At 59.1% G+C, this 17530-nt stretch overlaps 1 protein-coding gene across 6 annotated transcripts in view; it reads right to left on the reverse strand.

Moving 5' to 3' along the window:
* The window catches only part of TTLL8 (tubulin tyrosine ligase like 8), a 78956-nt gene that overhangs the window by 5983 nt on the left and 55443 nt on the right, over positions 1 to 17530 (reverse strand). For 3 of the 6 annotated variants that reach the window (XM_060656053.3, XM_060656052.3, XM_078449272.2), the window contains 2 exons: positions 6855 to 6882; positions 6460 to 6769 (listed from right to left, as the gene is read on the reverse strand). In XM_060656053.3, coding sequence (XP_060512036.2) covers positions 6481 to 6769; positions 6855 to 6882 — 317 coding nt within the window. In that variant the 3' untranslated portion in view covers positions 6460 to 6480. Of the gene's footprint in view, positions 1 to 6459; positions 6770 to 6854; positions 6883 to 14355; positions 14645 to 17530 lie in introns of those variants that run through there. The other 3 variants (XM_078449271.2, XM_060656056.3, XM_060656054.3) reach the window with 3 other exon arrangements.

Raw genomic sequence — 17530 nt, forward strand, 5'->3', positions numbered from 1 at the left:
TTGTCCCAAATTAGCTGACAAAATGGGGAGAGAGTATGTAGAGGAAAGGCGAAGAGATCCAGGCATGCTCGACTATTTGTGGTGCAAAACCGGAAAACAAGACACTGTCGTTCTGTGGATTTCATCGTGAACCCCAGGTCTGTCACGAAGACCCAGGGAGAAGTAAACACACTTGGTCTCTAAACGGTTTTCAGAACTGCCGCAGGGCCTTACTAGAAGAAGGCCTAACAGATGTATTTTAAAAAGCAGAAATAGGACCCCAAAAGGAAGAAGTAGGTTACAAAAGGGAACAGGGAACACAGGAGTTGGTCAAACACGATGGTGAATTCAAATGCATATTGACAAAGGAAGAGGGGGAGAAAGAAAGCTTCTGTGTGTTTAAAAACAAGCGGAGGTTCAATTCCCGCGACGCGGTGGACCCGGCCCTTTGGGCCAGCCTGCTGCTGAAGACAGCGACCGCTGGACGAAAAGCCGTACATATAAAAAGCCTCCCCAAAGCTTGTGGAAGGTGATGAAAGAATCAGGATCCTCAGGCCACAGTCTGAGAAAGGGCAGAGGGATGCAGTGCACAGGAAGCCACGTCTGCTGAGGGCATCACAGAGCTGCCCCCGTGTCGCCCTGGGTGGGGGGAGCCGGGAGGGACACCCCAACCCTTGGCCCCGTGTGGCGGTGGCTGGTCTGAGCAGGCGGGGAGGAAGAGAGAGCTTCCCGGAACCTCTGGTGGGTTAGGGTGCTGGTTCCCAGCCCTGGTTTGCATCTCTAGGAAGGTCCGTGAGACCTCAACCTGTTTTTCAATTCAAAATGGTCCCGATGGCCCTGACAGTCAGGCACTACCGCTGGGTACTGCTCAGAAACAGACGTGAATCTGGGCTGGAGAAACCCCTTCATCCTAGGCCTCGGAGAATGCCAAGAATCATTTCTCAAGGGCACTGAGCACACAAATTATTTTCTAAGTTTATTTATCTTGAGAGAGAGAGAGAGACAGCGAGAGCCCTAGAGGCAGTGAGCACACGTGGGGGAGGGGCAGAGAGAGAGAACCCCAAGCAGGCTCCTCCCTGTCAGCGCAGAGCCCCACACGGGGCCTTGAACTCGTGAACCATGAGATCATGAGCTGAGCCAAAATCAAGAGTTGGATGCTTAACTGACTGCGCCACCCAGGCGGGAGCAGACATATTTAAAGATAAATAGGCCAGAAAACAAAGTGCCAAGAGGGAGAACCAGCAGAAACAGGCTTTGGACAACCCCCCAGAGCCTTCCGGTGACAGGTACCTCGGATGTGAGCTACAGACCAACCATGCTGAGACAAGCTTGAAAAAACGTGCAGTGGGGAAAACTACAAAGAGGGACCAAGCACATTCCAAAGAAACAAACAGAATTTCTAGAAATGAAGCCCACAGAAATAGAAATTAAAAATGCAACAAACGATTTTAAGAGCAGACTGGACCTCAGCAAACAGAGACTTAGAGAAGTGAATGATCACAGCAAATGATCCAGAGGGCGGCAGAGAGAAAAAAGGTGGGGGTGGGGTGTGGGGGGAACACAGCAGACACATGAAGAAATGTGAAGAAGTAAAATGGCCAAGATGAGTCTGAGGGCGTCCCAGAAGGGGAGGGAAGGGGCAGGACAGAGGTCACAGCTAGCTCTGAAAAGGCTCACACAATAAAGTAAAAGTCTCCCTTATGAACATGGTTGCAAATCCTAAATAAAATTTTAGCAACTTGATTTAATAATTTAGTAGACATGACCAGATAGGATTTGTTTCAGGACTGTAAGTGTGGTCAACATGAGAAAATCTATCAGGACAATTCACCTCATTAAAAGATTAAAGGAGGAAAACTATATGATTATCTTCACAGATGCACAAAGTTTAAAAAGAATGTTTAAAAAACTAGGAAAAGGAAGGCACCTCCTTGTCTAGATCAAGGCCGTCTACTTCAAAGGCCTCATACACCTGATATTTGATGGTAAGCCTGGGGAGTCGTTGCCATAAATATCAGAACTAAGACAAGGGTTCCCCATTCAACATTGTCTTGGTGATTGGAGCCAGGGCCATAAGACCAGAAACAAACAAAAACCATACGTTTATAAACTGTCATCATTCGTAGAATATGCAATTACTTATACATAAAAACTTAAGAGACTCAACGGGAAATTTATTAGAAATAACAGAGGTGTTTTGTTTTGTTTTGTTTTTTGGGAGAGAGAGAGAGAGCTGGGGAGGGGCAGAGAGAGGGAAGAGAGGAGAATCCTAAGCAGGCTCCATGCTGCCAGCACTAAGCCCAACGTGGGGGTCGAATTCATGAACTGTGAGATCATGACCTGAGCTGAAATCTAGAGTCGGGCGCTTACCCAACTGAGCCACCCAGGCATCCCTGAAATAACAAAGAGTTTTTAACAAATGTGTTGGACACAAGATCAATATACAAAAACAGCATTGCTCTACACAAGCAAAACCAACCTGAAAATACAATAAAATAAGGAAACCGTTTACAGTATCCTTCTGCCTCTAAAGACCATAAATGAATGTTTTGAGGAAGACGTAAATAAGTGGAAAGGCATACCATGTTCATGGTTGGAAGACTCAACTCTGATGTCATTTCTGTTTCAAATTAAGTAATAAATTCAATGCAATTCCTATCAAAATGTGTAATGTTGTAACTAATAATAAATATATATTGGTCTGTGCCCATTATCTGGTGCAGAGATCCTAAAACCCTTGGAATTTCCCAAGAGATAAGAGCCTGGAAGGTGTCTTCGGTCCTTTATAACAAACCACTTTCAACCACACCTGAATTTATGTTAATGAGGTAAGCCCCCCTAACCTGGGGGCTCTGAGGCTAAACTGATGGTCCAGGTAACATGAAACTGAGTTAATTGTTCGGTAATATTAAAAAATACACACATTGGAAAATACCTACTGATATTTTCAGTAAATTTGACAAATAATCAAAAATTCATATTGGAGGAGTGAGAGCGTATAAAATGTTAGGACCCTTTTTTTAAAGCTTTTTAATGTAAAAATGAAAATTAGATACCGAAAAGCTCACCCCAAAAAACAGCTTTGTGAATTATCACAGAGCAGATGGCCTGATCATCACCAGACGGCCAGTCCCCAGCCAATCAAACCCCGTCATTCACTCCAGAACCAGCACGCTGACTTCCGTCGTAACGATTTTGCATTTCTTTATGGTTTGATCACACTCTTCACACACTATACCTGAGGCTTGTCCATTTGTCAAACTTGGCTTATCCAGGCTGTCTACGTGTCTCCTCCCCTTTGCCGAATCAGCCTCCCGGCCAGGCGCCCTCAGGGGTGCAGCCCAGCACCCGTCTTGAGGCCCTTGTATTCCTGGCAAATCAGCAGCAGGACCCAGAGGTCTGGTTGCTCTCAGGGTCTAGATCTTTAGCAGGCTAGAGCTGGTGTTGAATGCCATCACAAGGAGGCATGCTGTGTCTGGACCTCGGCCACATGTGACATGTGACAGTGCTAGCTGTCACCAGCACTTCTGTCACTGGGAGATGCAAAATGGTGATCGAATTCTACGGTTTTGTTTCCACTTATGAGCTGGAATACCTACTTACTCCAAGGTGGCATTCACACAAGGCAGAATCAAGGCTTGATTCTTTCCTTTTATTTTCCCAGTTTTCAAGATGATGAATTGATTCCCTGTCCTCCAGAGAGGATGAAGAGTTCCTTTTTTGTTTTTTTTTAACGGTATCATTATGAATACATGGGTTTACACATGGGTTGCAATTTATTGCGATTCTTGTTCTTTTTTTAAAGCTCAAATAATATCCACTTGGAGAATAGGGTCTTCAGGATGTCTCCCAAGTACCTTTGACAAGCACCACAGTCTTTGATAGCTTCCCTGCTCTCTGGTATGACAAGATGTCCCAGGTTCTTCCATACTCATTCTGCCCCAGACTGGGAATCAGCCACTTCTCTCAGAAGCCCTGCCTGGTTCCTTCTGGTGGGAAATGGTATTTTAAGACCACAGTCTGGGCACTAGGGAGGCTCATGGCTATGCATTGGTCACTGGTTCTAGAATTTTTCTGTGGAAAGAGTGGCAATATATTTATATAAATGTAAGTATGACTCACAAGGTCATACTTATGCTACCAATTCAGAGTAAAGGTTTTACTTCACCTTTTCTATATGACATCTGCCTCTCCTTTCTTCCATGCTGAAATGTGGATGCTCAGGGACACGAGATAATACAAGGCAAACCCGTCCTAACTGTCGTTGGCTGTATCCAAACAACATTATAGGCGCCAAGTCTTAGTCACGGCGCCAACAGTCAGGATGATGAGAAAACGGTAAAAACATGTCTTGGCATATACTTTTCTCATCTTTCCCCATTTTTCATGGTTGTTCCCTACCTACATCATCAGAACATAAAGCCGTGACATTCCGTACTGTCTCTCTTGTCACATACAGTCTCGCAAATAGCCGCGTATGTAATTTACACACCTAATTCCCACGTTCGTCTCATCAGGCGGCTTGGCTGTTCCTCATGGGAACAGATTCCTAGCAGGTGCCTCATAGGGGCCCCTGGGGGAAACATTCCCGGTGTCCCTGCTTGTTGTGCTGTACGTGAACGTTGGCTGTTCTTTCATTGAAATATACTTGACGCACAACATTGTGTAAACTTAAGATACACAACCCGTCGATCTGACACATTTATACACTACAATGTGGCTGATGTGTCCACCGCACCTCTACCGGGTCACATAATTATCTTTACTTTTTTGAGTTTGGGATAATTAAGATCCAGTCCCTTAGCAAGTCTGATGACTGGAATACAATATTGTAGTAATATTCACTGCACCGTGCGTTAGGGTTTGACCGTCCTTCTGGTGGAAAATGTTGAAAAGTCTGATCTAATATGCTTTTCTTTCCACTGTAAGTTGTCTGCTCTTTTTGCCTACCTGCCCAAAAGATTTCTCTCTTTTTATGATCCGGTAAGTTTACCAGAATACGTTTTGGTGTTAGATATTCAGAATCCATATTCTTGGGTTCATGGTTTGCCTTTTCAATAGCTAGTTTCAAGAAAAATTTTTTTGAAATCTTCCGGGAAGTGTAGTTCTTAGTATCTGTTCTGTGGCCTTGGTTTGCTTCTTCAGAAAGAAGAAATGCACATCAGCTGTATTTTGGACATTCTCTGCCAACCTACGACACATACCATCTATTCACACATCATTTTAACCTCTCTTTCAGTTCTTTATTTTTGTAAATTTCCCCTTTTCACCTTGTATCCCTTCTGGGGGTTTAGTATCGGGTCTGTTCACGCAGGTTCTTCTACTGTAAGTCTTCATTTCTAAAATTATTTTTCCTTTATTTCTCATTCTGTGTGCTGTCACCTCGCTTCCGAGAATTTCTAATTTTGAAATAAAAGTTTACAGTTCGCGTGCCTTTCTGGTGCACCTCCATTGTCTGTTGGGACGTTGTTACATTCCTTATACCCTTTTATGTCACCGTGAGGGGTCTGGCCTCTGTCCCTGACACCAGTTTTCCTGAGTTTCCCGCAGGAGGCGCAGCTCCGGCCACAGAGCGCCCTCTCCTGTCGTGTTGGTGCAGCGTTTGGAAGCGGGGTGACGGTTTTCCCCCGCCCCCCGCCCGGTCCACGTCCTCTGCGGTCCTCGCTCTGTTCGGCCTCAAGCTCCCCGGTGTGGGGCCGTCTCACGAGGGGTCCTGGCACTGGGGGGGCGCCGACAGCCGGCTCCCGCCGCGGGTCTGGGGGCGGGGGGTGGGGGGGGGAAACAGGTGAGCCTTCCCGCTCCCGCCGCGGGTCTGGGGGCCGGGGTGGGGGGCAGGTGCGCCTTCCCGCGGGGGGTCATCAATGGCTGGGACCCCCCCGCCCCCCCCACCCCCGCCATCGGGGGCGCAGCCGCAGATAAGCCAGCCCACCCGGGGCCACGCCCCCGTGTCACCCCCACCGCCCAGTTTGCACCTGCGGGTTCAGGGACGCGGGCGCGCACCGCCGCCACCGCATCTCGCGGCACAGGTGAGGAAAGAAAGGAACGAGGGAGACTCGCTCGTCTCGTCGGGAACCAGCTGGGATCAGAGGCAGCCACCCCCTCCCCCCGCTGGAAAAGCGGACCCCGCGTGGGCGCAGTAAGCGCACAACCTGAGCGGTAAGTGGTCGGGCCGCTGATGGAGCCCCGGCGGCAAACAGACCCCAGGGAATTAAAGAGCTAAAGGAAAACGACACTTTTAAACCCTTAGAAACACAGCAAAGCAGGAAACCGGGAGACGGTGTCACCACCTCAGGACCGGGAAGAATTTCTTGCAAGATCCCCCCAGATCCACAAAACCCATTAAGAGGAGACTGGTAAACGAGACCGCATCAAACTGGAAAACTCGTCCGCGGCCTTACGGGTCAAAGGGAAACGGGGAAGCGCTCTGGTGGGAGGGGCACCCCAGGGACAGGCGGGACCTCACCCATGCGGCCAAGGCCGTGACTGACAACGAAGCTATATTTAAATGGGGGCCATTTTGCACTGGACAAAACTGGACAAGTTGACAAGAGGAAATGGAGGTTTCCAGATACTCCTGCTGGGGCGGCAACTCGCGTGGCCCCTTTGGAAGGTGGCCTCGTCCAACGAAGCAGGAAGGGGCGACTTGTGTCTGCAGGCACACCGCTGTTGTGAGCTGGGGGCCTTGCCCACGTGCGCCAGGTGGTGGGCAGGGACATCCGGGGGACGCTCTGTCCTGTGAGGCAGGCAGGGAAGGCCCGTGCAGAGCAGGAAGGCCTCCCTGCTCTGGCCCCTGGGAGGGGACAGGGGACCCTGGTGACCTGGGTGGATGAGGGCCGGAAAGGCAGCCAGTCCCCCTCTGCCCGAGATGTACTCACGGTTCACTCGGTTCTTGCAGGCGAAGCCCTGAGGACAGAACGAGAGAGGGTGACAGGTCAGCCCGGCCGCTTGCTGTCCCGCCCCCTGAACCTAGCCCCGAAGGGCCAGGAGAGTCACCCGGCCCCTCGCTCTCTGCAGGGGCCTGGGGGTGCCACAGTCCCCCATTCCTCCTCCGTGTCCACGTGTTCTGGCTCCGCAGAAGCCCAGCCCAAGGCCTCGCATTCAGTGGTCAGTCAGGAAACTGTGGGGCCCGGACCCGACAGACCGGCCCCGAGCCAACTACTTCCCAACTTCTGCTGCTGGTGCCGGAAGCTCCCCAGTTCGTTCTTTTTTTTATTATTAAAAATGTTAATGTTTATTTTTGAGAGAGACAGAGACCCCTCCCCCCTCCCCCCTCCCCAGTTCGTTCTTTTTTTTATTATTAAAAATTTTAATGTTTTTTTTTTTTTTTTTAACATTTATTTTTTTGAGACAGAGAGAGACAGAACATGAATGGGGGAGGGTCAGAGAGAGGGAGACACAGAATCTGAAACAGGCTCCAGGCTCTGAGCCATCAGCACAGAGCCTGATGCGGGGCTTGAACTCACGAACCGCAAGATCATGACCTGAGCCGAAGTCGGACACTCAACCGACTGAGCCACCCAGGTGCCCCTTAATGTTTATTTTTGAGACAGAGACCGAATGCGAGTGGGGGAGGGGCAGAGAGGGAGGGAGACACAGAATCCGAAGCAGGCTCCAGGCTCCCAGCTGTCAGCGCAGAGCCCGACGCAGAGCCTGACACAGGGCTCGACATGAGGCTCGAACTCAGGAGCTGTGAGATCATGACCTAGGCTGAAGTCAGATGCTCAACCGATTGAGCCACCCAGGCATCCCTACCCCCCAGTTCATTCTTCAGGCGAACCTTGGTTGAGTACCTCCTAGGCACTGATTAGGTGCTGGGGTTCGTGAATGAAAGAAAATGGGGAAGCACCCTGCCTTCGAGGAGCCCGCATTCTGAGGCCGGGGACACAACCCAGACTGTGAGACATCGGCAAACTACACTTTAGGTTAGATGTTGAGGAAGGGTGTGGGGGACCCCAGAGGAATCAGGAAATCTGCAGGCGTGCTCAGGGCCTCGTGGGCCACGGGAATACGCCGAGCAAGGGCCGCTGAGAGCACGTGAACACTCCCCGTCCAGGCTGGCCTCCCCCCTCCGCGGCTCCTACCCCCACCAGACCGCTGCCTGACGGAGGGGCCCGTGAACAGGGGGTGTCTGAACTGGGCACCGGATTCACGCGGGGCCCGTGGGGGGAGGTGGCTGGACGTCCAGGCTGCGGACCTCACTGTGACGGGTGGGCCGTGACGCCCCAGGGCGGAGCTGGGGAGAGTGCCGGCGGGGGTGCGGCGGGGTGGCTGGGGCCCCGGGGCGCCGCGCTGCGCGGGGCCTGTGCGCCACGGCCCCCACACGTGGCAGCGGGGAGCGGCTGCCCTCTGCTCCCTTCCGGGAGAGCTGACCTTCCGCGGACCCAGGAAGCACGGACAGCTGGGGGGCTCAGGACGGAGCCCCGGCACTTGCCTCTGGTAGCACAGCTGGGGAAATGGAGACTACAAGCCACGCCCAGTCCTGCCCCTTGGATCCGTGGAGACGCGGCTACTGGCGGCTGCATCGCCCGCTCCGCCCCCAGTCCAAATACACTTTCTAGTTTGGGACAGTGCTAGATGTACAGGAAAGCTGTGAAGGTGGCCCCAACAGTTTGCCCCTGATATCAATATCCTCCGCCACGATGGTGCATTTGTAAAAGCCAGGGAGTCGGCTCAACTCGTTTTCCACCAACACCTGTTTTCTGTGTGATGCTGTACTCGGCCTTCCCCGCCCTTCTTCACCCTGCTGTCACCACCCCCATTTTCTGGCCACCGTTATCTCCCTGGAGGCTGCTGATGTGTCCCCCCCCCCCCCCCCAATCTCCAGTTCCCCCAAAACCTGCCAAGGTCAGAGGAGCAGACCAGACTGGATGCCTTGACCCCGGCAGCCCTGCCCATGGCCCCCTGGTGAGGAGCAGAACCCCGACGGCCGGACCCCAAGGGCACTGACCCAGGGGGTGGCAAGAGGGCTCTGCTCAGATGGAAAGGCTGAGCCAACCGGGGTGCTCTCTCCAGAATGGGACGGAGTGGTCCCCGGGGCACGGCAGCCCAGGAGTGGGAGGGTAGGAGTGGGCCCTGGAGGTGGGACAAGGGGGAGCAGGAGCAGGGCCCCATCTGCAGCCCCAGGGGGATGAGGGAGGGGCAGTGGCTTGGGCCCTTGGCCACCCTCGCTGCCTGCCTCAGCCTCAGATGCTGGGAATCTCTCCTTGGCATGCACGGTCTTACTTGTGACCTGAGCCTAAAACCGCCCCCCACCCCTACCCCGGCGCTCCAAGAGGGAGAGGGGCCCGGGTGTTGCCCCAGAGGTGGAATGCCTGTGTCCTGGCCATTGGGCACCTCCTGCCCTCTGGGTTAGCCCCTGTGTCTTAAACAACATCCCCCCCACCCTCCCCACCCCACCCCCACTCCCCCGCTGGTGGCTGCCGTGTGCCGGTGGGCCCTTCAGCGCCCAGACCCTCTCCCCTCTGAGACACAGAAAGAGGGACGAGCAGGGACAAAGGTCAGGCCAGAAAAGCACCTGTGGGCAATGCGGCCCAGGGTCGCTGGTGTACCAGGAACTCCGGTGGGGCAGGGAGTGGGGCGTGGGGGGGGGGGTGCTGGCTGAGAGCCCCAGGGCCCTGCCGTGGGTGGGGTGGGGACGGAGAAGTAGCCGCGCCCCAACCTCCCCGGGGTTTTCCGTCGGACTTCTCGGGGCTTCCCTGGCCAGGCTGGGGGCTGTCTGCACGCAGGGACCCTCCCTCCAGGAGCATGTCTTTGGGGCGGGATCTGCGTCTCTCCCCTCCCCCCAAGCTGCCCCCACCGGCCCCGAGCTCCAGCCGGAGGACAGGACCTTGTCCTGGGTTCCACCCGCCCCGGCGGGTCTGCTCTGCGCAGCCCACGGTGCCGTGACCCCAAGCACCAGGGCGCATTCAGCACCGATGCCCCTGCCCCGCGCCGCGGGCATCGCTGGCTCTGGGGTCCTCTGCTTCTGTCCCCCCAGCTCTCGAAGTCAGCTCAGCAAGGACGGTTTTCACGGAACGCTTCCCGAGGCCCCGGAACAGTCTTCCCGTGGGAACTTGTGGGCTGGAAGGGTCTGGGCGCAGGCGCAGGGGTCGCCAGAGGCTGCCCCCCTCTCCCTGCTCGCCTCCTTTCTCGAGCAAACCCCTCCTCTGAGCCCGCTGCGGGCCCCTCCCCCACCACTCACCTGCCCCCTCACCCCCTCTTCCCCCAACCCCGCCCCCATCCGGGCACCGAGGTGGCCGCGGGCCTGGCTGAGTGCGCAGTGACCCCCTTTCCCCGCGCTGCGTACCCTGCCCCCTCCGGGCCCCCGCTCTCCCCTTACCCCTCCTCCCTTTTTCTCCAGGATTTTTTCTCCTCTCACAGCCGCTGGGTCGAAGGGGCTAAGTCCTACCCCATCCTGTCCCCATGTGGGACCTGGCTGGGGCCCAGCGCGGCCTCCACTCACACCCAGCTGCCCTCACCCTCAGCTCTCCATGTCTGATGGCAAAACCAAGGTTCCTTCCCCGAAACCTGCCCCCCTCCCCCGGGCCTCCCACTTCAGGAAACATCTCCAGCAGCCAAGAAGCTGAAGTCGGGTTCTAGGGTCCACTTTGATGTCACCTTGTGCACGGGATCCTCCCCCCCCCCCCCTCACCAAGCCAGCTCCCTGTGGGTGGGGCCCAGACCACCATCCCCCCCACCTGGGCCCAGCTGTCTCCTCTGCACCCACCGGTCCCACCAGCAGCCAGAGGGAGACTGTCCTGGGCACTCACGGGTCCCTGCACCTCGGATCTGAGCCCCGTGCCCCTGCCTGGCCCCCTGCTCTCCCCCCCCCCACCCCACAAGCCCCTCGCTGAGCTCCCCGGACCCTCTGCTGGATACACTCCCAGGGCTTGTGAGGCTGCTGTTCCTCCCAGAAGAGGGAACTCGTCCTCAAGTGCCTCCAGGGTGGCCTGGGCACCGCCCCTGGAGGCCACCCCAGTCCCCTTCACAGTCAGCACCACCAACATCTTCTGTTGTGCGCTGTACCAGTTAGAACACAAATCCCCAAGGTCACAGGGCACGCAGTGGGCCCTCAGACTTCCCTCCGCCCCATGTTCATGTCCTTTCTGTGCGCATGTCCCTGCTGCATCGCCCACTGTTCCCATGACACCTTCTAGGCTGCGTCCCCACCGCGCCGAGACCAGTGGTGGGCCCGGGGGCACCGCCTGGGTCACGGTGCTGCTGAACGCCTCCCTCAGGTAAGGCTGAGTCAGCTGGCCCGTGCGAAAGTCCCGGGCCGCCACGGCCGCCACCCTTCCTGAGCTGCATCATTGCCCCGCGGCTCCCTCCGGTCCAGGGGGACACACTCCCGCAGCCTTCCCTGAGCGGGCTGTGCGCTCAAGCCCCGCACCATGGATGCCGAAACATGCTTTGCCGAGGCCACGGGAGGCTCCTGGCAGAGGGACGGCTCGCAGGTGCGCCAGCCTGCCCCCACCCCGGGGCTCTCAGCAAACGTTTCCTAGGGCAGCGCTGCAGGCTGGGCCCGGCACCCCGCAGGGGCTCCCAGGCCCCCCTCGGCCCCCTCATCGCCCAGGGCCTCCCGCGCCCCTTGCCTGCCGCCCGTGTTCGTGTGGGGGTGCCAGGCCAGTGCCCCCCTGTGGAGGAACCGACGCCCTCGCACCGGAGAGCAGGGGAGGCCACCTGACCATGCACAGCATGGGGGTGGGGGGGGGGGCCGGGGCTCACCTGAGAACAGGAGAGGCCACATTCTGCAATCTGGGGGATGGCCAGGCTCTGGTAAGTGCTCCAGGTCAGGGCCAGGAGCGCCACAGCGTGCCCAGCGGGCATCCGGCCCGAGTGACAGCTGCCAGGGAGCACGGTGTGCGCGCGCATGGGGCGAGCCTGCGGGAGGTCCTGTGAAGCTGCCGCTTGCCTGTGCAGCCTGCACTCCAGCCCCAGAGACAAACGGGAGAGTCTTGAGTGAGTTTGCTCCCTGGGGCAGACACTCCCCATCCTGGTGGAAAGGAGCCCAAGTGGGCTGGCTGAAACCACAGCCCCATAGCTTCCTGCCAGGTCCTGGCTCAGGCTGTGGGGCCTTCGGACTCTGGCCAGAGGCCCACGCAGTTTTAGGGTGCCAAAGGAGGCATCTGGAACCTCGAGTCTTTGGGGTTTCAGGTTACTGGGTGCCCCTCGGGGCTAGTCTCTGGATCAGGGCTGGCTGTGGGCCCATGGGGTTGGGGAGCTGTCCCCCGTGCCCCGTGGCTCCTGGGTGTACCCCCATTTCTCAGGCACTCATCTTGACGGTGGGGGATGGATGGGGGGCCGATGGCCGCGGTTGTTAAGCTTGGCTGGGTCTTCCCAGGTGCCAAGAGCCAACCGTGCAGGAGAACTCTCTCCCGGAGCGGGACCTGGGACCCCACGCCACTTCCAGGGCGCCACCCCTCAGACGCGAGAGGCTGCCCCCTCCGCTGAGCCCTCAGCCCAGAGGACGACACCCGGGGCCTGGCTTCTGCTCAGGAATCACCCTGTGCCTTTTTTTCTCATCGGAATCCTTCTGTGTATGGACGTTTCCAGGCAGAAGCTCACGGCACCTAGTCTGCTCCAGCCTTCGTTCAGGGCAGCAGGAAGGAAAGAACTGAGGCATGGCTCTGGGACCCCTGTGTCTCCTCCCCGCCTGGGCAGGCCCAGACTCCGTGTCCGGGCTCCTTCCTGCATCTGGTGGGCAGGTGTGAGCGTCTCCGGCCCTGGGGGGGGGCATCATGCTCCGAGTGGGGGCACGTGAAGCGATAGACGGCTGGGGATCTGCCTGGAACCCCAACAGGGCACCCCAGGTTTGGAGGGGAGCTGACTCTGAGTGGCACCATCCCCAGGCTGGACGCCCTGCACGGGTGGGCCCCTGGGACGGTGCAGCTGCACTGGCCCACGTGCCCCATGAAGTGGACCCAGGATGAAGGAGCCTCGGCCCCAAGGATAGCACCTGCCAATGAACATCGCCCAAGGCCGTGGTCCCTGCCCTCCTGCAACCCTGGCCCAGTCTCCAGAGCCCACAACCCAGCCTCCCTCCATGCTGGGCCGGGGCCTCACCTCTGCCCCACCTGGTTTATAGCATGCACGGGTTGGGACTTCCGTGGTCCCTGCTGGGCTGGGCACCCCACCGCACGCTGCTGGTGAGGCAGAGCGAACGGAGATGGGGCTCCTATCCTATCGTGTGCCCCCCTGTGGCCACGATGCCCAGGAGAGGGAGAGCCCGACGCCAGCCACTGTGCTGAGTAGCAGAGTGGCAGCAGGCTGGCATGTCTGGGGGTCACCGAGGAAGGCCAGGCATTGGTCTTCCCACTGTCCCTGGCCTAGCCCGCCTCCGGCACCTTCGGCCTCTGGGTCAGCCAGATGGGGTGAGTCAGAAGAAAATGTGCTTCCCCAAGGGGCTTGCGCTGCGTGGACTCAAGTGGGAACTGGGGTACCACGTGACTTCAAGGGCACAGGCTTTCCTCCAGCGAGGCCATATGGCCACTCAGGCCCCAAGTCCCTGCTCTGTGGCTGCCCCAGGATGGGCCCACCTGCTAGGTGACCACGTGGCACCCTGAATGCGCCATCCCAGTGCCAAGGGGATGCAGGTGACCAGAAGTGGATGGAGGATCCAACCAACCACATGCCATCACGGTCGGGGGTGGGGGTGTGGAGAAGCATGGTGGGGATTCCCCCCCTCCATCCCCCCCTCCCCCCCACTCCCCCCTCCCCCCACTCCCTCCCCACTCCCCCCTCCATCCCCCTCCCCCTCCCCCTCCATCCCCCTCCCCTCCCTCCCCCCTCCCCCCCCCCTCCTGTCTTGGGGGGAAGGGCAGGCTATGGACTCTCTCCGTGTCCACAAAGTGCTGATCCTGGTTCTTCCTCACAAGCCCCACTGTTCCATGTAGGCTTGGGGGGCTGAGACACCCAGCCTGAGCCCAGAGAGGATGCAGGGCCCACCCTCCTAGGAGCCTCTGTAGCCGGAGTGGCCCCCTGATGGCCAGATGGCCCAGAAGTCCAACTGTGGTTGTATCTGAGGGTTCTGACCCAGGGAGGGCACCCCCTTCACGCCAGGTTGGTGCAGAGCCTGGACCAGCACAGCGAGATTTTTGTTGAATAAATGAGTGAATAAATAACGCCTTCCCTGAGACCTCCGGCTGGGACACGGGGTGGGGGGAGGGGAGGCGGCGGGGGGGGGGGGGGGCGCCTTCCAGCAAGGAGGAGCTCCAGAGGAGGGGGCTCCTTGGAGGAGCCCGGGACGCCAGGGGGCTGTTTGTGTTCCTCTGCCCAGGGCGGCGCGGGGCGTCCTCCTCTGGCGGAGGAGGGGTACGTGGGTGTATGGATGTGGGGCGCAGGCGCCGCGGTGGGGTGGGGGTCCGTAAGAAATACCATGCTGAAGTCGCACAATTTCGCTAAAATAGCTCCGTATACAAGGTCTCACATCTATGTGTCGGTTTCCAGAGAAACCAGCCACGCTCTAGGGGCCGCGGGGCCAGGGCGCGTCTGTCCCATCCCAGTCCTCGGCGTCCTGGTCCTCGGCGTCACGGGGTCGACGCGCCGCCGCCCCGCCCGCCGCCCAAGGGCACGAAGGAGGCGCCCTGCAGGACCGCGGCGCAGAAGGAGCGGCAGCGCTTGCAGGGCCGGGCGGGCGGCAGCGAGCCGCGGCACACTAGGCAGGGCGCTGGGAGGTCCCGGGGCAGCCCTTGGGGAGAGAGAGAGGCCCTGAGACCGCGCCCACCTGCCCCGGCCACGCCCGCTCGCCGCCGGCCACGCCCACCCGCCCCGGCCACGCCCGCCCGCCGCCGACCACGCCCGCCCGCCGAGCCCCAGGCCCTACGGCCGGAAGTCAGGCCCACCACCCCGGCGCAGGCCCGCTGGCCCCAGAGACCTGTTGCCCTAAGACCGCGCCCTGGCCACACTCGCTGGTTGCTGACGCTGCTCCCTAGGGCGCGCCTACCTCATGGCCACCCCGGGCAAGGCCAGGGTCTAGTCCAGTCCCAGCCGGCTCCCAAGTCCACCCACTTCCACACAGACCCCAGCCTTCTTTCCCGGGCTTTCAGAAAACCCCAGACTTACACTCAAGGCCAAGGGGGCCGTGTCCAGGGGCATCCCTGGAGTGAAGGCTGTGGGGACTGGGGATTGTCCCCTTTGCCCTGCTCATCTGCCCTCACAACCCTCTGCCTGTTCTCCCCTCCCGAGGGGTGGGTGGCCCTAGCCAGGTAGACTAGGCGCCCCCTCAGCGGCCCTGGCCCTCCACCTGTAGGGAGGCAAGCGGAGGGCTTGCTGTAGAGGTCATGAGCACATTTAAAGTCCGTGGAGCCCACAGCCCCATTATCACCCATGACCCTGCTCCCCATAGCCAGCCTTGGTGTCCGCCCCTTGGAGCAGGGCCCAGGAGCACGTGCCTAGTGCCCCCAGAATGTCCCGCAGCCCTTGCTTAGGAGGCCAGGGAGGAGCCTGCTTGCGAAGGGTGGAGGTTCCCGGGCCATGTGGGCATGGAGGGGGCCGCGGGAACCCCAGACCTCTGGCCCTCTTCCCCCGAACTCTCCCACTGGTGCCTGAAGAGGGGCCACTGTCTCCGGCTTGTCCTCTAGCCTCCTTGGTCCCCCCAGCCCTCCTCACCACAGGCTGTGCCCAGAAGGACCCAGCTCCACTCGCCCTGGCAGGTCTGAGCTCAGACCCTGTCCCCTCTGGGCCTGGACCAAGATGGGCTGTGGGCATGCAATTGGGGGTCAAGAGGTGAGGGCCGGGTGGCAGCCACCCTTGCCCACTGCCAGTGGCTCTGGGTCAGGACCCGGAGCCCCGGGCAGCCCAGTGGCTGGAGGGGCTCCGATGGGAGGCTGGGATGTTGGGGCCGGGGGCTGCCAGAGCTGACAGATGAGGCCTGGTCTCAGTGCTGCTGTTCTGCCCACTGGCTGCCTGGGGGTGGGGGCACTGGCCCCCCGGGGGAGCCGTCCACCTCACAGGCAGGCTGGTCTCTGTGCTGGCCCCCGCCCCCCGGACACCAGTGCGCTGGCCCAGGAGGTGGTGACCTTGTCAGGTGAGGGTGCTGTGGCCAGCAGGGCCGCGGACGGTGGCCCGGCAGCGTCCGAGACAGGTGAGGGTGGGCAGGCTGGCCGTCTGGAGAGGTCATCCCCCTGTGCTGAAGCTGCTGCTTCAGGATAACCACACAGCTACTCTGACACCCCAGGATGGGGGAGGCCAGCAGGCAAGTGACATCGTGTGCCCTTCGTGGGGGGGGGGGGCAGTCAAGGTCTCCCAAGAAACTGAAACCTTGGCCAGGCTCCCTCTGCCTTTGTCCTCCGGGCCTCCAGCCTTTGATCCGAGGTTGCCCCCAGGGGTCTGGCCGGCCCTCTTTAGGGCGTGGGGTGGGCCTGGGCCAAGCTCCTTCCGCTCCCCCGCTGTGCTGAGGCCAGTCAGCCTTTGGGCTGCCCGTAGCCCAGAAACCCCAGCTGGCAAGCGTGCAGGGGCAGGGCAGGGCTCCCCAGGCTTTCCTGGCCTGGGGGCCAGGGGACTCCCCAGCCAGCAGCCGCCCAGCCCAGGAGTGCCACGGGCCTGGACGCCACGCCTATCAGAGTCACCCACCACCAATGGCCGGTGCTGAGTCACTCCTCCGGGGGTCTGGGCGGGGTGTGTGGGAGCAGGGCCACCCAGCCCCTATGCAAAGCAGCCGACGGCTTCCTGGAGCCTCGAGCAGATACTGAGCCAGAGCCCGGGAACGATGCCACCCTGAGGGGCTGGGACAAGCCTGTCCCACAGGACACGCCAGGGCCTGCGTGGGGCACGAGGGTGTGAGAGGCGGGGGTGCAGGCAGGCACATTGGCCAAGGACAGCAGCTCTGCCCACCAACGCACCCCAGGGCCAAACAGAGCCCGCCCTGGGGCCAGAAGGGACAGAGGCCAGGCCAGCTTCAAGCCAAGGAGGACGGGGCCAGGGACTGGTAGCCAGAGGTGGGTGGAGGGAGTGGGATTTGGAAGGAGAAGCCTTGACCCTGAGCCCTGGGCCCGGCTGGGGGGAGGGCTAAGGAGCAGGACAGGCGCGCCTCAGGCATCTTGCGGGTGTGAAAGGGAAGGTGGGGGGCGCTGGATGGGGGTGCACTCAGAAACGGGTGGTCTGGGGTCCAGACCACCCTTGCGGTGGAAACCACTGGACCCGGGGCATAAAATATGAAAAGCATTTTCTTAAAAGCAACAAAACATTGGCAAAAAGCAAGGAATTCTCTGAACAAGGCTGCGGGCAGGTGGGCCTTTCTCTGGGGCTTTGCCAGCCAGGGTCACCAGGAGCCCAAGGTTCCAAGGCCTCATGGGGTGTGGAGGACAGAAGAGGGGTGAGAGACACCCACCCTAGGTGCAAAGGTGAACGAACATATCCCACCCTGCCCTGCCCTGCGCCCCGGGGACTTTGAGAGTGCCACGTGGTGCTGAGCAGTGCCGTGGAAATCCCAGAGGAAACGGACCCTGAGCTAGCCTCTGAACAGATTTTCATGACAACTTCTTGTCCCTGGGCTGGGGTGAGGGTCCCAGAGCATCAGGCTTTGGACTTGAAACGAGCGGCCTTCCTGGGGGCAGCGGGGGCACCAGTCCCCAAT

Source organism: Panthera onca, chromosome B4 (assembly GCF_046562875.1).
Source record: "Panthera onca isolate mPanOnc1 chromosome B4, mPanOnc1 haplotype 2, whole genome shotgun sequence".
In the NCBI taxonomy this organism is placed as follows: Eukaryota; Metazoa; Chordata; class Mammalia; order Carnivora; family Felidae; genus Panthera; species Panthera onca.